Source organism: Cuculus canorus, chromosome 1 (assembly GCF_017976375.1).
Source record: "Cuculus canorus isolate bCucCan1 chromosome 1, bCucCan1.pri, whole genome shotgun sequence".
Taxonomy (NCBI): Eukaryota; Metazoa; Chordata; class Aves; order Cuculiformes; family Cuculidae; genus Cuculus; species Cuculus canorus.
The window spans coordinates 150,274,402-150,289,526 of NC_071401.1; the positions used below are offsets into that span (position 1 = coordinate 150,274,402).

The window sequence follows — 15,125 nt, forward strand, 5'->3', positions numbered from 1 at the left end:
AGGTCTTGCCACTTGGTTGTGTCTCCACCTTTGCCTGGCGGGACATTCATGTTCTTGATGGCTGCATGTCATCCTTACAAGGACGGTCTGCTTTCCACACATGGTTGGAGACATTTCTCTCAGTGCACGTGTTCATCCCTTCAGTGGGGCCTAAATGGCAGCCCCCAGGTCCTTCATAGAATCATATAACGGTTTGGGTCGGGAGAGATCTTAAAGATTCTGTAACCGGCTCTTGTCTCCCTGCACACGACTGATGGAGATGGCTCCTCGTGCTGCCCAGCCCTGATAAAGGGTGTTTGCTTTCTAGCACTCCAGAACGAGTCTCAGGGGATTTATTTGCCGGCATTTTCGGTCTCACTGGGGGTCACCTGAGGCTCAAGAGAGGGACGCAGTGACCCAGGCGGGGTCTGCCAGCCCCGGCTCGATGCCTGGAGCCGGAACGGAGGTGCCGGGGGCGCCGTTTCCAGCCGAGCCGAGGCGGGAGCGGAGCGAGGCGCGTCCGGACCGCCTGTTCGTCCACGGGCAGCATGGCCAGGGCCGGGAGGGTGCTGGCGGCCCTGAGGAACCACTGGAAGAAAACTACGCTGGGGGTCTGCCTGCTGAGCTGGGGAGGGAACTGGCTCTATGGGAAACACTGGTAATCGTGGGATGGGGGGGGGGGGGTGAGCAGCGGGAGGTGGGCGGGAGAGCGGGACCATGGACTCATAGAGTGGTTTGGATTGGAAGGGACCTTAAAGACGATCTAATTCCACTGCCTTGCCATGGGCAGGGACACCTCCCACTAGACCAGGCTGCTCAAGGCCCTATCAAACCTGGCCTTGGGCACCTCCAGGGATGGGGCATCCGCATCTTCCCTGGGCAACCTGTGCCAGTGCCTCACCACTCTCATCGTGAAGAAATTCCTCCTTATGTCTCGTCTAAATCTGTCCCTCTCCAGTCTATACCCATTGCCTATCACTACAAGCCTTTGTAAACAGTCCCTCCCCAGCCTTCCTGTAGCCCCTTCAGGTACTGGGCAGCCCCTCTAAGCTGCTGTGTGGAGGCAGCGCCCGAGCTATTGCCTAACCAAGACACGGGAATCAATGGATAGGAAAGTATCCGTTTTGTGATACTTAAGGAATAAAAACTATGAGTGCTGCAGAAGACTGACATCTGGCCAGCATTTCAGGAGCCAAAACCAAAAGAAGGACAAGAAAACTGGGGAGGGACTTTGTACAAAGGCATGGAGTGATAGGACTAGGAGGAATGGCTTTAAATTGGAAGGGGGGAAGATTTAGATTGGACGTTAGGGAGAAATTCTTCACAATGAGAGTGGTGAGGCACTGGCACAGGTTGCGTAGGGAAGTTGTGGATGCCCCATCCCTGGAGGTGTTCAAGGCCAAGTTGTATGGGGCCTTGGGCAGCCTGGTCTAGTGGGATGTGTCCCTGTCCATGGCGGGGGGGTCAGAAGTAGATGATCTTTCAGGTCACTTCCAACTCAAACCATTCTATGATTCTATGAAGATGGGAGGTCAAGATAACCCTCATTTCAAACCTTACGTGGAAACTTGAAAGGGGACCAGATGCCAATGAAGTGGAGTGGGGGGCTGCTTTGCAGACCTCAGATCCACGTGCATGAGGAGGGGGACACCTATTATAATTAGTATTGGAAAATGTGATTAATATGCATGATTTTTACAAGAAATATAATATGTATAAATTCATTGTATTAAAAATCTGCTACTTGTAGTCGTCAGCATATATGGTAGGAAGATCAATCCCCCCATTTATCTGGTACCGTATTAAAAGAATGCTTGCTTTTCAAGACCGCCAATTTGTGTTAAGAAGTTTCTTTTCCCAATCTCAGTGACACTCGGATGCCCTGGCTGCAGGGCCCTCTGGCTAAGGTGGGCTCCTGTCAAGTGGAGGGCTCTGCTTGTAGCCCCTCCAGCAGCCATAAGCTTGGGAAGGCACAGTGCCTCAAGACTTCCCATTGTGGCCTTGTTGTAAGTCTGGGGCCAGTTTACATGGTAGCTTTAAGCAGAGGTGTTGTCAGGGTGGCTTGGGTAATTTTGCAGCCTGTTGGAGAGGAAGAGAAAATGTGGATGTCCCCTCCCTGAAAGTGTTCAAGGCCAGGTTGGATGAGGCTTGGAGTAATCTGACCCAGTGGGAGGTGTCCCAGCCTGTGTCAGGGGGGTTGGAACTAGATGGTCTTTAAGGTCCCTTCCAACCCAATCCATTCTACGATTCTATGATTTCTCTCTTCCAACTTAAAAAATATGCTGTCATCTAGTGTGTGTCATTGGCTTGCTTGCTTTTAACCAGCATTACAAGGAAGAATGAAACCAAAGGCCCTACGCCTGCACCTCCTAGAATCATAGAATGGTTTCGGTTGGAAGGGATCTTAAAGATCATCCAGTTCCAAGCCTTCCTGCTATGGGCAAGGACACCTTCCACTAAATCAGGTTGCTCCAGGCCTCATCCAACTTGGCCTTGAACACCTCCAGGGATGGGACATCCACAGCTTCCCTGGGCAAACTGTGCCAATGCCTCACCACTCTCACAGTGAAAAATTTCTTCCTAATATCTCATAACTTAAATCTCCCCTCTTTCAGCTTAGAACCATCACCTCTCGTCCTATCGCTGCTGTCCCTGATAAAGAGCCCCTCCCCAATTTTCCTGTAGCTCCCCTTAAAGTACTGCAAGCCTGCTATAAGGAGCCTTCTCTAGTCTGAACAAGAGCAGCTCTCTCTGCCTCGTAGAGGAGATGCTCCAGCCCTGATGGCAAGCCACCTTCATGCCCTGAGGGCGGCCATCACTGCTTGGTGGTCCTGTGCCCATGGGTGTTCCAACCTCCTTTTTTTCTTTTAATAGTGCCATGCATCTTATGAAAAATGACAGATTTCTGTTGCACGAGTGCCTGTGTCTTTCTTGAGGCACTACACCAGCAGCAGCCATGCACTGTGCCTCTCCAGTGCTTTGCTGTTGTCACCCACTGAGCTGGAAGGAGCCCATCAGCTGCTGGAGCCCATCAAGGCCGCTAATACAAGTCGTACCTAACAAGGTGTTGTTTCCACTGTTTGTGGGGCAAATGTTCTTTATAGTAAGCAAAGTCCTAATTCACAGTTTTTAAATAGGCTTGTATTTCAATCCCTGCCCCTTAAGATTATTGTTAACACAATTGACTAAATTGCAAGCATAGCCAAGTTATTTTTAAAAATAGTTAAGTTTTGGTGCTGCTGTTATTCTGTCACTGTCTTAATGTCTTTTTAATTGTTAAGTCATGATTTTAGGAGTGTTTTTTTTCCTGCTTACATTAAAACACTGCGAAAGCCTCAGTGGAAAACTTAGGAAAACAAATCTCTTTATGTTGGTTGGTACACCTTTTCTCCTTTATTTGCTTTTGCCTAGGGACTGTTACATTAAATCAGTCTTTGTTTTGAATGGTACATCTGCTTTAATCACTTACTTCTAACCTAAAGCACTACCTGCAGGGCAAGCAGCAAGAAAACCTCTCCCTCCACGCTTTTCTCCTTGTGATTGCTAATTGTAGGACAGGCTATGGTAAGATGGAGAATAACTGCATGGAAGTGCTGGTAACAAGGTCATGGTTTCGCACGTACGCCTACGTGGCCCAACAGACAGAAAAGTAGTATATAGGATACTGCTGTGTTGTAAGTATAAGTATTTGCACTAAAGAGGTTGGGGTTTTATTGGATGCCTTCATGTAATGTCAGTGGATCCTTAAGCTTACACTTTTCCCTCTGATGACTGGAGCTTTGAATTCAGCTAAAATATTGAAGTGTGAATGGGTAATTATTTGAAGTTCTAGATACCTCTTAGCCAAAAGAATAAACTCAGTGTACAAAACGAGGAGGAAGAAATTGCTCACAGCAGTCGTGTGAGGGGCTGGCTGACGGCAGATCAGCCTTTGGCCTTCCTAGGTACCCTTCTTACATAAGTGGCCTCTTTACTGGCCTTCTCTTTCCACATGTACTAATAAGAGCAGAGGGCATCAGGCTGAGAGGTACTGGAATAGAGCATTAAGGAAAAAGACTATAACTGCTCCTTGTGTATATAGAGAATGGGCACTTGAGGAAGCCTAGGAGTAGGCGCAGGCACAACCAGTCTCCCCTTTATGTCCATTGTTTCTGGGAGTTCATATGCCTGTCTACTGTTGGTTTCAACTGTACTGGTTTCCTGCATAGTTGCTTTTGTGCAGTACCTGTGAAAATGCATTGTGATCACGAGGAATGTGAAGCTGTCGTAGGTGACATGGTAGTGGATAAGTAGGAAAATATGAAAGGCAAACAGACAAAAAGGGAACTTTTGGTATCTAAATTTTAGTGCTCAGAGGTTGTTTGCACCAAATGTAGGCACGATGCTTTAATCTGGATGATGTGGGGAAATGTTCACATATCCCATTCTTCAGTCTCCCCTTTTATCTGTGAGAAAATACAGCATTTCCTTACCAGACATTGGAAATGCAAGGTAGGAAACCCTGTGATGACAAACAGCTCTGTGTGACTTTGATGTAGACTTACAGCACAGCCGTAAGTACTGCTTTCAGGGATTTAAATACTATCTGGAAAAAGTAGCAACCATTTAGCCATCCCTTGATCTCTGTGGAGGATTGTTTTAGCCAGGGAATAGACAAACGAAGAATGACAGAAGAGCCTGATGGCAAGAATGCAGAAATTCAGAGGTGGTATGGCAGCCCTACTGTGCTGTTCTGTGCACAGTGAAGGCCTTATCTTGTGGCTGCTGGACAGCAGGGAATAGGCCAGAATCCCTCTCTACAGCTTCTGTTTTGCCTCCAAATGTGATAATGGCTTTTGGTGAGGCTTTTTTGTACATTCTGTCTCCCCAGTTTCTTTATTTATGTACCAGTTATGCTGCGGAGCATGGGAGGTGCCTTTTGCCCTATGCACAAACTGCTGCAGGCAACACTTGATGAGGTTAGTGAGGAAACCACATATGGGCTATGGTGGCTGTGAGGCTTTGCTGTTATAAGCATCAGAGGCTAAATTACTATGCATGAAGCATACTTGATTAGACTTATATTTGCCCTTTTAGAACAGATTAAAGGTTTAGCGAAGTCTTGTGCTTTCATTTCTGGCATCACTGGAGTTTCTGATGAAGGGGCTTGCTTTAGCACAGCATCAGTTAAGATTAGCCTCTGACTTCTTGGAATTAGCTGTGTGACATGTTGCTCATCTATTTGCAGCTGAAGAAAATTTTTGTTTCCTGTCCTGCATCCCTCTTCCTGGCTTTATTTGGATTTTTTAAGATGTTTCTTTTGGAAGAAGATCATTGCTTTTTTTACTTCCCAAGGTTCATTCTTCTTTTGGAGCAGAGACTACGATGCCTGCATTAAGTAGAGCTATTGTAGGTAACAATCTGTCGTGCAAATAAATGGCAACTCTTCTATAGTCAGTCTCTACGTGCCCATAGCGACAGAAGTGTTGTTAAGTACTTCCTTAAGGCTTTGGATGAATAAGTGTACAGATATGGACAAGAAGGATGTTATTTGTGCCTCTTTCCTGCCTAGAAATATACCCTCTTACACCCTGCAGACTGTGCTGTGGGGTCTGTTGTGGACATCTTCGTGCTTTAGAGAAAAGAAGGGCACTGGAGTGTCACGGTTTATCATCAAATGAGTCTAAAGGTTGTGGATGACCTTAACTGTAAAGGTTGGGGAGCTTCTTAGCCCAGTCTTGTGTGATACTTTCTTCATGCAGCATTTAGTTTTTGGATCAGCATGTTGACCTTTCATCTTCAGAGGTGTTTGTTCTAATACTGACTGATTTAAAAGTAAGGGGGTTGGGGATCAAAAGGAAGAGTGGAGAGAAAAACTTGTGCTGATTCCCCATGCCTCACTGGTGATTCAGTCCTGAGTATGTAATATAACAGAAGATACCTCTTCAGAAGAGACATAGATCAGGAGGTGGCAGGGTTTTTTCATGTGTAATATGATAGGGTTATGTCTGGTTGAACTACTGTTAACTGAAACCCTGTTGCTATTCCTACAAAACTTTAGTGATTCTTAAAACTACTTTGTTTCCCATAAAAGAATAGAGTTTCAAAATCCATTTTCTTACATTTGGGATAGTAAGTACCCTTGCAGTTTGGGAGAAGTAAGAAAATAAACTCAATTTATCACATATGGGGTTGTCTCCCTTTAATTTTGCTGGATTGCATGAATTTTACTCTACTCATGCTTACAGGTACGAGGGACGCTGACTTTAATGTACTAGGTTGAAGCTTAGAGGCTATGCAGATTGTCAGATACGTGCTCGTATGCAGTAATATACTTCTGTTTAACATACATGCGTGAGCTTGATTACAGATAAAGATACCATATGGTTGTTCTAAAATTTCACCAAGTTTGGAAACCCCACTCACCTTTATGTCCTGGATCACTTTCCCTGAATAGAGCTGCTGCTCTTCTTTTTATGCCCAGGTGGTGCAGTGAGTCACCAGCTATCACAGAATCATAGAATGGTTTGGGTTGGAAGTGACCTGAAAGATCAAACAGTTCCAACCCCCCTGCCATGGGCAGAGACACCTCCCGCCAGACCAGGCTGCCCAAGGCGCAATCCAACCTGGTCTTGAACACTCCCAGGGATGGGGCAGCTGCAACTTCCCTGGGCAACCTGTGCCACACCACCTCACCACCCTCATCATGAAGGATTTCTTCCTAATGTCTCATCTAAATCTTCCCCCTTCCAATTTAAATCCATTCTTCCTCATCCTGTCACTACGGGCCAGTGTAAAAAGTCCCTCCCCAGCTTTCTTGTAGCCCCTTCAGGTACTAGAAGGTTGCTATAAGGTCTCCCTTTCTCCAGGCTGAATAACCCAAACTCTCTTAGCCTGTCCTAATAGCAGAGGTGCTCCAGCCCACTGATCATTTTGTAGCCCTCCTCTGGACCCATTCCAGCAGTTCCATATCCTTCTTGTTTTGGGGATTCCAGAACTGGACACAAAGCTTCAGGTAGGGTCTCATGAGAGCAGAGCAGAGGGGCAGAATCACTTCCCTCGCCCTGCTGGCCACGCTTCTTTTGATGCAGGCCAGGATATGGTTGGCCTTCTGGGCTGTGAGCGCGCATTGCTGGCTTTTGTCAAGCTTCTCATCAGTGAGCACCCCCAAGTCCTTCTCCACAGGGCTGCTCTCAATCATGTCGTCCCTGAGCCTGAATTGAAACCATGGATTGCCCTGACCCAGGTGTACAACCTTGCAGTTGGCATTGTTGAACCTCATGAGGTTCACACAGGCCCACTTCTCCAGCTATGTCAAATCAGCAGGTATTTAATCTCTGCATGATAGACATAAGCTTAACTGATTGTCGGATTTGGCCGGAGTGTTACAGTGGAGGCACTGGCTAAGTGATCATTCCATTGTCAGGATAGGAACCCTTGACATTGTACTGAGGCAGTGAACTCATCAGATACTCAGTTTTACTCAGTATATGTTAAAGTATTGACTTTCTTAGCAGAAAATGCTGGCAAGGCATCTGGGTCTTCGACTGCTTGCCAGTAATCTGAGTGTTATTGTTATCTATAATTTGAATGTTAGTCTCTGTGTGTTTGCCAACTGATAACTCATTCTGTCACCTTTCTGCATTTATCCCTGAGTGGCTGACTTTATTTCATCAAAACTTTGTCTAAAAAAAGAGAGTATAAATTCTGAGCTAGAGCTGTTGAAAACTTAAGATTTGTCTTTCATGCCCTTCCAAAGCCAAGCTGGAAGTAAATGCTGATATCCAGCAAAGAGGATGCTGTGCTCTTGCTATATTGCAAGCAGCCAAAAAGCCCTCTGCTAAGAGAAAAAAATCTCTTTTCAGGGTTCTGTTATATCTCTTGAGGAGTGATCCCACACACACAGCTTTGGTAAAGTTTCTCCTCACAAAGCTCTGTGTTTTGATGTGGATGCTGTGCTGGAGAGCTTTTTGTCTTCTTATTGCTTGACTGTAGTTAAATGTCTTAGATTTAATGCTGATAATATTTTTTTAAATGAGCTCTTGCACCTGAGCTTCTTTGTACATTTGTAGTATGGTCACTTTTAAAGGTGTTGCTTTGGTTTGCTCTAAGATGAAGGCTTCCCTTTGCTGCAGCTGTGGGCCTCAAGCAGCTTCTTTGGTTGGAGTTCTGCTGCCTTCTCCTTGTTGAGTTCATTGCTGCCCTGGCTGAGCTTTCAGCATGGGAACCATCCTTTCAACTCTGGCCACTGCTGGCACTTGGGCAGAGGATTCAGTCTCCACCGGAGGAGCATACGTACTAAATTGTGTGGATCTGTGTGCTTAAATACAAGATTGCTGATTCCCTGTTTTAGCTGAAAACTCTTTGGACTGGAGCAGTGCCCACCAGTCCTGCATCAGGGATGTTGCAGATGATCAGAACAGCCCCTGTTCAAGCAGGTTGTATGGATGTTGTGCTTTCATGGCTGGTGTGCGGTGAGCTCTGGGCAGTTGTTTGTCCTTTCTTTCTCTGTTGATTCCTTGCTTTGGTGTAAACCTGCTCTGTTCTCTGAACAGTCTGCGTTGCAGTGGCTGCCAGCCTTGCAGCATTGACTGATATCTGTGTCAAACCAGTCAAAGTTCTGTCTGTGGGTTCAGCTTAGGACATCTTTTTTTTTCCATACCCTACTGCCACTGCTTGTTCCTCTCCGTCTCCCAATTTTTTACTGCTTAAGCGAGTTGGCCCAGTTGTAGGCTGTGTGATGCTTAATTCTCACAGCGGGAAGGCAGCCCTGAGTTGGCCAAAAGATGCAATACTGCACGTCTGTTTTGCGTAAAGTCTGGAGTTTTGTCTATAAGCCCCTTGGGGAAATGTGAAATAAAAATTGATTTTTAGGTTGCTGTGGATATGATGCAAGTCAAAAGAAATCTCTGTGTTCTTTAAGGCAGTGCAGCAATTTCCCTCAGCTTCCATCTGCTCATGTCCAAGTGTTGTTGAAAAGGCTTTGTTAGTACATTACATTAGTCAATAAAGTACAAAAAGATCACCGAAATCTTATATTTATTACTAAAGGCTTTTCTTCTCCTGGAGCTGGTATGCAGCCATATTTTGATAATCTAATATGTGGCAAGACAGAAGATTTATAAGAAGTTACCTCTTGGCTTTTGCTATATTTAACATTTTTCTAGCTGTATTTATTAATTGGTATGACTCACAGAGGACTTCCAAACCCACCTGAGGTACTTTAGGTGAGCCATATGAGATGAGTAAAGGCAAGAGCTGTGATACAGGAGGAGGACTCCTCACAGATGCAACCCTGTGAGTGCACTTGTGCTTTTCTTTCTTAAGGGTGAAGATACTTGAGGGTTGATCTTAAGGAAATAAAAAAATTCCTGCTACCTGGCATCTTTAAGCCAAACTTGGGACATCTTTAGGCCAAACTCAGATGACTTTGAAATATATGTCCTAGTTGAATCATTGGCAATCCTATGACTGGAATGACATAGGATTCTGGGTGCTGTGTTACTGGAAAGGAGTCAAATCACCTATAAGTTACTGGACTGTAAATGATAGGTCTGGTCTCAGGACCTAAACCTTACCCCTGACATGGAAAGGATATGTCTCGGAGTAGACATTTTCTCTTGCTGTTAAGTACTTCAATGCAGGAGAAGGTAAAGTTAAATGTTGACATCTAAAACGTCAAGCCTAGTTTTTATGGTTAAGGCTCCCTTGAGCTGAATCAAGCTTGCATCCTTAAAAGCTATTCTGAGGGTCTGTAGGTTGGGACAGAGAGCACAGTATCTGTTGCTTTCATTTGATAAGTTGTGCTGGACTCCATTTTAAAGGCAATTAACACTGCAGCATAAGATTGTGGGCACCAGGAAAACATACTGGCTGGCGATGTGACACAGCTTGACTTCTGAGCAAAGTAGGATGAATGTGAAATAAACAGATAACATGAATTTGACTAGAATTTGTTAATAAGGCTAGGACAGCAATTCTCAAATACATAAGCTGTGCGGCCATCATTTGATAGTGGATTTTTCTCAATACCCCATAGTGTTTCAACTTTACATACTGAAATTGCAATTGCTTTGCATCTGCTCTGGCCACACATAGTCACAGAGGGGAAAAAAAGTCCCTGTGTGAGGACTTGTGCCCTCAGCAGTGCTGGACTCCCTTTTTTGTCTGCAAGAGCATTTTTTGGTCTGGGGAAGAACAGAATTTTGTTCCTCACTCAAGTAGTTCTGTCTCTGGTTTGCTTGCCAACAAATTATACCCTGGTTGCCACCTAGCTAATGCTGTCTGTCACTGATGGCAAGCACAAGGATTAGTCTGGAATTTCCTTCTGAAAGTAGCATCACTGGCTTACCTCGTACTGATATTATATTCTTTATTTTTGATCTTCGCTTGGGTGACTGATTCTCACCTCTCTGAGTTACTGCTTTAAGCTGTGCTCAGACCTAGGTGGGTGGTAAGTGCTGCATGAACAGCTTGGCTTACAAACTGATGGAGAGAGGAGTTCACAGTTACAATGCACAAAGATTAAAGTCTATGGAAGTTACGTGTTAAGTCTATTCTAAATCTCATCTATACTGCCAGCATGGTAAGTACCTTCAGTGTAAATAGCAGACAGTATTAACGTGGAAGAAAAACCCTCACATCTTCAATCTGGTGTACAGTTATATAGCAATTTAGAAATAAATCACAGGTATACAGTGTCTCAGCTTATATGATCTCACCACACTTGGCATCCTGGTCTTATAGAAAGGGTGTTCATGTGCACATGCAGAAACAATTATGCTTGTGTACCTAAATTGGTGTATTTTATCCTTAAAAAGTGTCAAATAGGTCTTAACCTTTGTTTTTTATTTTAGTGCTGTTGCAGTGTGTGTCAAGAGTATGTACCTACATTTTAAAAATGAGCAAATTGTTTTAAACTTACACAACCTAATGTCCACTCTTTTCTGTCTTACTTAATAGTGATAACCTGCTGCGAAGAGCTGCGTGCCAAGAAGCCCAGGTAATACGTTTAAAGTGATAAAATTAGATTAAAATCTCCCTCTTATCTTGGTTGTGCAGCGCTCCTGAGATTTTCCTGGATCGCCCTCTCTACGTGACAAGCCTTATAATGATGCCATTTGTGTTCTTTTTACTAAAGTGCCAAAGGGTTGATGAGGCCTCCAGCCTGCAGCAAGGGTACTGTACTTCTTGTGCCCTGACTCTGCTGTTCTGACAGACGGTGGAGTGTTATCATTGGGGTAATCTTAGTTACTGCTGTAGCTACCCAGACCTCCATTTCTGCAGGTCTAATTACTCCACGTCTGCAAAGTTCTGGTGGGAAGATGATTTCTTGGTGAGACAGAAGGCTGAAATCTAAGATCCACCATGACAGGTGTAGTTGTGGCAGAAGCAGTGCAGACTGCTTGATGTTAGCACTCAGCTGGAGAGACTTTGCCCTTGTCTCTTCGGTCCTGAGTGCCTTTATAGAGGATACACAGTGTGATTGCTGACCTAGCGCTTTTTTTGAGACCTGTGTAGTGGGAAACTAAAGTAAAGGGAAACCTGTTTGCTCATCACTGACAAAGCTGGTATTCGCAGAGGTTTTTTTGAGTGTACCGACTTTTGTAGTGTGTGGCCTGTAGGGGCAACCAGCAATGAACAAATTCCCATACTGTAGTATTCCTATAAAGAAATCTTGTCTTTAATAAGCAGTCTTACAGGGATGCAAGTGCTGCTGCCCATGAATGCCATCACTGCACAGATACTGGCTCCGATTACCTTTGTGGTGTGGTGTAGGATTTTGGGAATCTCTCTACCTCCCACAAATAACATTAATTCTAAACCTGCTCCTCCATGCCAGATCTTAGAGGTTTTGCAGGGTGTAACACTGCTGCCATCATATATACTCAGACCTGAAAAGAGTGGTGAAAATTATTATTCTCATTGGAGAACTTTCCTTGAGATTACTTTTTTTCTGCTGTGCACCTGACTAATCCCCATTTGAACCTGCAACTTGGTTTGGGCAGTGGAACTTGATGCCAGAATACATGTTAGGGAGTTCAAGTCTCATGAAAGAATAAGAAAAATCTTTCCCTGAAAATACTGCTGTTGTAAATCAAACTTAGAGCTTCAGAGTCATGTTTTTCCAACTCATAGTATCAGTTGTTCTTGGGTTTTATGTTTTTGATATTCATTTTTACTCCATAATATCAAAGTGATAGAAGTGTTTAACACTGCTAAAAATAGGAGTTAGTACCTCAGTATTTGAAACGTGCTGACCAAATTAAAAAAATTTTTAGAAGGCCTTGATAAAATGGTATATAAGGAGAAGTTGAAAAAACGAAGTGCATATGCTGTCAGAAAGGTGTAACTGCTACAAAAAGATTGGTACAGAAAGACAGTTCTGTTGTGGAAATTCTGACTTTTCTGTTTCTTAATTCCTGTCATTAAGTGATGGGATCTGTTCCTTTATGGCTTATTCTAATAAATGAAAGTTCAAAAGCACTGTCAGTAGAGCTTCCTACAATTTCAGTGGTTAAAGCCTCGGATGACATCCTGCAGAAGATTCTTGCATTAGAAAGGGATGAACCAGAAAGCCTAGTAATCAGTTCTTGCTCTAATTTCCATTTTCACTCATGTGTCAGTGCCAAATACAGCTCAAAAACACATGATAATACAGCAGCAAGGCATTAGATGTCTGATATGTCCTTCAGAATATCAACAATCTGTAATTGTTTGAGAAATGTTTGTGTTTATAGTGCTGTGTAAGTATGGGGGAAAAAGTTTAGGCTGAATGATTGGGGCGGGGGGGGGGTGTTCTCTATTATTTCTACGTCATGTTTTTAAGCCCGTTATAATAGCAAATTGATGAGGCACCCACCTTCCTGCCACAGTATCTGCTGCAGCAGCACTTCATGCAAAGACTCCACTGTGCATGTATCAGTTAATGATGACAGCCTTGGGGTGGCAAATTATCATAGAAAGGTTCTATAATAAAGAACTCATTTATCACATTTTAAACGTCTTAAACCTCCTTCTCTGGAATAAGTGGACTTCCTTTGCAAATACAGTCTTGCTGATAGACCTTGTTACTAAACTCTGGGCCTGTGTTAGAGAGATCCTGTTTAGCTGGCAAACAGTTCATTCTGAGAAGCAAGATTATTGTTCTGTAAGGCACGTATTTTCTCTGTTAGTATTCATAAGACATTGTAGAGCCTTTGTATAAAGATTTCTTCGTAGTTGCAAAATAGTGATTGTCATCTTAGAAGTCCAGGAGTGCAATACTTGGAAGTGTGCATAAGACAAGGAAGTGAAAAAGGCATTGACTTTCCTAAATTATATCTTCGTATTTATATATATTTAATAACCGTTTTAATGTCTGGCTTTAAATTGTCTTTCCTTATGTTGTGCTCTGAAAAAAAGCCTTCTAGAAAGTTGCATTGTTATTTTTTATTTCCTGTCTTAAAAAAATAAACATTTGCTTTAGAAACACTCCTGTATGTAACATAATTGTCTACGCATTTAACATAAAGTAGCGATCATGTCATTACTCATCAATTCTGTATGAGCCTTCTTAGGTTGTTTGGAGCAAGCAGCTACACCACATTGTGCCCCCCAAGCAAATAATTAACTGGTTTTAGCAGCTGCAACATATTAGGGGTCCCCCCTATTTCCCAATTCCTGTCCAACAATTGCAATAAAATAAGTTGATCTGTTTTCCAGCTGATTTTTGAGTAAAGCATAAGAGCTATTAATTTGTTTCCCTTTCTTTGAGGACTCCTTTACTCTCAGCAACTTTTCTTATCCTCTTCCTTTCTTGAAGAAGAAATTTGAATGTTTTAAGCAAAAGACAGCTGCTCACTTCTTATAATTGGAGTTTCCTGAGCAAAGTTGGATTTAATTATAAGTTTAAACAGCTAACCGTCACTAAAATCTTCTGTGCTTTGTGTACAGTGTCCACCTTCTTCAATACAGAAATCCATGCTGGGAGATTAAATTTCAAGAGAAAGAAGGGGGAAAAAAAGCAGGGACATATGATTGTGTTTTGTGTTCAGCACAGTAGTTTTTTGCTCCTGCTGTATTTCTGGGGCTTCAGGATGCTACTGCTGAATATGTTGTCTTCCTTGTACTCCTAACCAGCTTGATTTTGTGTGGTAGTGAGGATGCCTAAAGAAATCCACCTAAAAGAAGTTTACAGAGTGGGAAATAACATGCATGGAAGCTTTGCCTTTTCTTAGCTCTCCTGTGCTGAAAAGCTATGGAAATAGGTACAAATGGCTGAAGAGGCTATATGTAGTAACTGGTGAAGAATTTAAAATTGAGACACCTATTCAGAACTGGATTAGAAGTTCTAGAGGAATTCAGTAATTTTTATATGGAGATGTTAGGAAGAAAAAATGTCTTGTGGAACAGCGAGCTTGCGCGTAGTCAGGGCAAATTCTCTGGTGATTATTTTTCATACCTTCAAAAACTTAAGCATAGAAAATATAAAAATGAGCAGAAAAGAAATACAAGAAATGAAGTAAAGTGGAAAAAGATGCAGAAAGAAGGTGGCAGGCAGGTGTATGAGAATTACATAAGGAAGGAAAATCAAGTAACCTTGGAGTCAAGGATAGTTCCCTGGATCACTGCCCATGGCAGAAAAGCAGAGGCTGACAAAAACGAAATGGTGGTGGAATTGTAAAAATGAGCTAAAGAGTCCTTGTGACAGTGGTGTGAGCTGTTGCTTAGAGTGCAGGTTTTTGAATAGGAGACCTGTACAATGGCTGAAGGTGGAAGTCGTTTGAATGTCATGAGGCTTGAAAGCCCATTGACATTTGTAGAGAGGAATTATTCTGACTTGTTTTACTAATGTGCTTAGAAGATAAACTGAACTCTGCTCTTTTACTCTTAATGTAGGCTTTTGGCAACCAGCTGATCCCTTCTAGTGTGCCATTGAAGAAAGCAACAGTGTTCCTCAACCCAGCAGCTTGCAAAGGGTAAAATTCCCCCTTCCCTACACTTACATGTGAGGCACTCTCTCTGTATTTTTGCTCTGCCATTCACTGTAAAAGCCAGCCAGATTGTTGAGCTCATTTTTGCCTCCCTCTGATGCCAAGCTGGTGCTATGTAACTACGCCAAACTTGATTTCATCAAAAATATTGGGATGAAAAATATTGGGAAATAGAACTAGATGTTCGAGTTG

The 15,125-nt window shown here is 43.3% G+C and overlaps 1 protein-coding gene across 1 annotated transcript in view; it reads left to right on the forward strand.

The window, feature by feature from the left end:
* Window positions 1-463: 463 nt before the first annotated feature.
* Window positions 464-15,125, forward strand: part of AGK (acylglycerol kinase) — a 43,114-nt gene continuing 28,452 nt past the window's right edge. Inside the window, exons 1-3 of the mRNA XM_054077512.1 lie at window positions 464-637; window positions 10,921-10,960; window positions 14,839-14,918. Coding sequence (XP_053933487.1) covers window positions 528-637; window positions 10,921-10,960; window positions 14,839-14,918 — 230 coding nt within the window. The 5' untranslated portion in view covers window positions 464-527. The remainder of the gene's footprint in view (window positions 638-10,920; window positions 10,961-14,838; window positions 14,919-15,125) is intronic.